Here is a 4,605-nt window from a genome sequence, read left to right as displayed (position 1 = left end):
TGTAGGGAGGGCATGGGGTGGGGGCATGTGCCTCTGCCCTAAAATTGGCCTTTGCCAGCCGGGCAGTGGGGAGCGCTGGCCAGTGACCCCCTGAGACACGCCAGTGGCACTTGCAGTTTTGCCGGAAGCACTTCCAGGGTCAGCAATTGGCCGACTGGGGTATACCCTCCCCCCCCCACGGTCAGCGATCGGCAGCTGGTGCCCCCCAGAGCCAGGAGGCATGAGTTGTCCATGATCATACATGAATGACTTCTTGAAAGCTCCCATAGCTGAGAACCCAGCTGTCCTTGCAATCCTCTAATGGAAACATATTTTTGAAAAAACAAACACTGTCGGCTGCTTTCAAAATTCCACTTGTTGTCTGAAAGCCCATTTAGGTAACATCTTGAAAGGTCATTTAGGTAACATTTAAATCCTGTGCACAACCTCCAAAGGAGGTCTTTGGAAAATACTATTGCCAGTGACACCTGGGGTGCTGGAGGCAAAACTCCTACAAAGACTAAATGTAACTGCAGCTCAGATGATTCTGCCCACTCAATTACGACTAGATCAGTGGTCAGGAGTATGCAGAACCGAGGCTGCAGAACAAATGGCGTGCCCCCTCGAGTCAAATATGTGTATGTATAATGTTGAAACTGTCTTGAGCTAAAAGGGTGCAGGGGAAGTAGGTCCTAAAACAGGAACGTTCATTCAGGGGCAGAGTTACGGTGACTGGGGTGCTGCCAGGCCTGAGTGGCTGGGAGTCCCAGCTCCTGCTGCAGCGCTGTGCACCCAAGGGTGTAATGCAGGTGAGTTTTCCCAAAATGCCCATGATCTCTTCAGCTGCTCCCAGCCCAGCCCCCAGCTGCCAGCCTGACTCCAGCCCCCAGGGCTCCCCCACTGTGCTCTCCCTGCCCTGGGGCTCCTGATGGGGCTGGCTGTGATTGGCTGGTGGCTGGCAGAGCCTGGGAGGTCATGTGACCCAACGGGGCGGGGCCATGGCAGTAGGCGCCTCAGCCCCGCAGCACCATGCAGGCCTCGGAGAGGAGGCAGCTCTTCGACCCCATCTCCTTTGGGAAGGACCTGATGGCTGGGGGCATAGCGGCCGCCATCTCCAAGACCACCGTGGCCCCCATCGAGCGGGTGAAGCTGCTGCTGCAGGTGCAGGCCTCGTCCAAGCAGATCCGGGCCGAGCAGCAGTACAAGGGCATGATCGACTGCTTTGTCCGCATCCCCAAGGAGCAGAGTACGTGGCCTCCCCTGCCCCGTGCCTCTCACGCTGCCCTGCTGCCTGGGCCCTGCCTGCGTCCCTCCCCCGATGGGTCCAGGGCTGCAGCCATGTGTCCCAGCTTCCCCTGCACTTCAGCCTCCTGTGCCCCGGGGGGCTGCTGCGATGTCCGCTGCCTCCTCCTCTCCCTGGGAGTTGGCAGCTGCAAGTGTGTGGAGCAGAGAGCAGCAGAGACACCTTCCTGGCCTGCTCTGTGCTCCGCCTCATGGCAGGACCCCCACACCTCAGGCAGACACCGATACCACAGGCACTCCTTCCCCCAGCCCATCATTCCCTCCCGGGATTTTGCCTTCAATGCTTCTTCCTGAAACAGAGGAACCCTCAGCCCTGTCCTCATTGAAGCAACCACTATGATTTCACCTTGGGGGTATTTGAGTATTTTATCAGTATATTTTCCTCGAGAATGTGTTTGCTCTTGTTATCAATGTACTTGCATTAAAGTAGCTTCCAGAAGTCCTGAGGTATCATGTACACACGCTCAGAAATGGTCACTGATCATATTTTATGAAGCCAACAAATAATAGAAACTTGGAAGGGACATTTGTGCAATCCACAGATAGATATATTGTCCACCTGCTGTAACAGTAAGACTTACAGGTTGCATAGGACATTTCAGGGTTTGGTTTTTTTCCTTTTCATCGTCTCTCTTTTCCAAGAGATATAGCTATTTGACCTCTTCATCTTAATACCCATAGAAAGAATGTTTGAAATAAAGGAATTCCTTGCCTAAAGATCTGAGGGTTTTCCTTTTCTGAATGGACCTGTATCTCCACCTCACGCCAACCATTAAGTGAGACGTGTTTGAACTGGTACAAAATAGCAATGAATGTCAGTGAAACTGATAAAATTTCATGTGTTTCACTTGCCCCTTTGTTGACAAAGCCATAGCAACAGTTGAGGTGTCATCTCTGGATCTTTTAAATAACCTACCCATGACCTCCCAATGTTTCCTATGCATTTCTTAATAAGTTTGTTGAGCTCCCTTTCTATAGAGCAGACAGTTTTGGGGCTCAGATCTGAAATACCATAAACACTTGCTGAAATCCAGCAAAATACTTAAGCATATCCCTGACTAGGTAGACAGGAATGATCCTGCCTTAAACCAGGGGTTGGACTAGATGACCTCCTGTGGTCCCTTCCAGCTTGACTTTTCTGTGATTCCATGATGCTATATGCTTCACTTTTTAAGTCACACAAGTAGTCCCTTTAACTCCGTATTGTGACCAACCAGCTGGCAGTGACGCCAGCTCTCCTGACCTTCGGTAGTTTTTTATGATCAAGCTGAAATGAAAAACCCAACTTCTACTATTAAGATTTTTAAGACAATCACATGAAAGTAGGTGGGGGTGCCAGCTCCAAGTATTTTTTAATGTTTGGGGCTTTAAATATATTGATGGCTCATCCCATCCCTCCATAAAATTTACCATATTGTCCAAAGGGATATTTTTAAGGTATAAAAGGAACCTAATTATAAAATTTAATTATGCATACTGAGTTTCCAATGTGCTGCATAAACTACTTTTTTTATATGAAGCCTGAGCACCCCCTATAGTGACTACAATACATACATGGACACACATGAAGTAAAAAAACCCCAGTTGCTATGTTTATATCCCAGGGAAGTATGATGATGAGATTTTTATACATACAATGTGTTTATATCCCCAATCTTATTTGAGGTAAGAAAGTTAAGAACCTTTGCCATTTCTAAGCATTATTTATCTTGCTTTTATGGGTTTCAATAGTTGAGATTTCCCATCACTGACAATTTATGAAGATATGTGTCTGTACGTATAAGAAAAGATCTAGATTTAAAATGCTAAATCATTAAAAAATACAGAAGAAAACTTTTGCCCTTGTTACAGTTCATCTTACACAAGAAACAAGAGTGATGTTGTATAAAATATTCAGTATAATCTGAACTTCATAAACACAATGCAATAACCTATTTTTTCCATTTACAGGATTTCTCAGCTTCTGGCGTGGCAATTTAGCAAATGTTATCCGATATTTTCCAACACAGGCTCTAAATTTTGCTTTTAAGGACAAATACAAACAGATTTTCATGTCTGGAGTGAATAAAGAAAAACAGGTAAGTGCACTCTAGCATCTGTTTAATAAATACACCAGTCATGGTGTGACATTCTCTGGCTGCTCTCTTCCACTAAGGGTCTGTCTTTCAGGGCCTTGCTACATGTTCAAATCAAAGGTATATAGAAACCAGCTCTAGAGTTGTTACACATTTTCAAGAGCTAACTTTGTAGCTGGTTGGCTCAATAGTCATTTTTATGGTGTGAGAATTACTTTGTAGGTTGTAGTCAACCTACATTTATTGTGTAATTCACCGGTTAATTGAGTAATATATGTAACGTATAGCAGGAGCTTTAGTGTCAACGTGTATATATATAATTTGTTAAGCAATCTGTTTTGGATTCCCTCATGATGAAAGGAACTCTATAAAGCAAGCGTCATCACTTTGAATAGTAAATGAGGAACATGTACCTAATTGTTAAATGATCCTTCAAATCTGCCCACACTTATTGTTTAGAATTACTTGATACAAGCTGTTAAGACTGGGATTTTAAAAGTCTTTCTGATTCAGGCACCTCTCTCCTTCAGGCTCTTTTGACAATCCCAATGAAATCTCACACTTAAAGTATTAATTTAAACCCCAGTCCTCAAAACGTTTATGCTCATGTGTCACTTCACTCAGGTAGAGTCTCACTGCAACTACTTGCATATGTAAAGTTGAATTTGTGAATACTCGTTAATATACACTATTAGAAAAACTATTTATGATGATAGCAAAGGTCATTGCACTTGATTAAGATAGTTTTTTAGATTTCTGTTTTAAGGTCTACTTTCTTGCTACCTGCCAAAGCTAGACAAATGTTTACAAACTAGTTCAAATGTTTTCAAAAGTTTATTTTCTAGGTCCAACTTCTGGACCATACACTAGAAAGAAAGAATTAAGATCTAGGTCTGGGCTCAAAAGGGTTTTGCATTGCTAGATGACACAGCTCCATTACTGCACACAGGAAGACTGCCTGTATTCACACACAGCTCCTTTGCAGGCACCCCACCTGGAACTAATACAGAATCGGGCCTAAGTTGTGAAAGGTTTATCTAAGTACATAATGTATTATACCCACGTATTATGTCCAGTTCAGCAATATAAAAAGCGAGTATTAGATATCTAACTTGTTTCACATAAACATAGCTAAAACATCCCATTGATTTATGTCTGTTCTACATCACTGTGTTAAGGTTTCTTAACAAGGCTGGTTATATATATAAAAAAATGGAGTTCCCCACTTTTCTTCCTGCTAGCTTTTTCT

The 4,605-nt window shown here is 44.0% G+C and overlaps 1 protein-coding gene across 1 annotated transcript in view; it reads left to right on the top strand.

Annotated features, from left to right (window-relative positions):
- Positions 1-994: 994 nt before the first annotated feature.
- SLC25A31 (solute carrier family 25 member 31) overlaps positions 995-4,605 on the top strand; it is a 24,022-nt gene continuing 20,411 nt past the window's right edge. The window contains exons 1-2 of the mRNA XM_014520395.2: positions 995-1,225; positions 3,232-3,359. Of these exons, the coding sequence (XP_014375881.1) occupies positions 1,009-1,225; positions 3,232-3,359 (345 nt within the window). The 5' untranslated portion in view covers positions 995-1,008. The remainder of the gene's footprint in view (positions 1,226-3,231; positions 3,360-4,605) is intronic.

Source organism: Alligator sinensis, unplaced genomic scaffold, assembly GCF_000455745.1.
Source record: "Alligator sinensis unplaced genomic scaffold, ASM45574v1 scaffold150_1, whole genome shotgun sequence".
Taxonomy (NCBI): domain Eukaryota; kingdom Metazoa; phylum Chordata; order Crocodylia; family Alligatoridae; genus Alligator; species Alligator sinensis.
The sequence above is the reverse complement of the archived record's forward strand: the minus strand, read 5'-3'. Positions and strand labels throughout refer to the sequence as shown.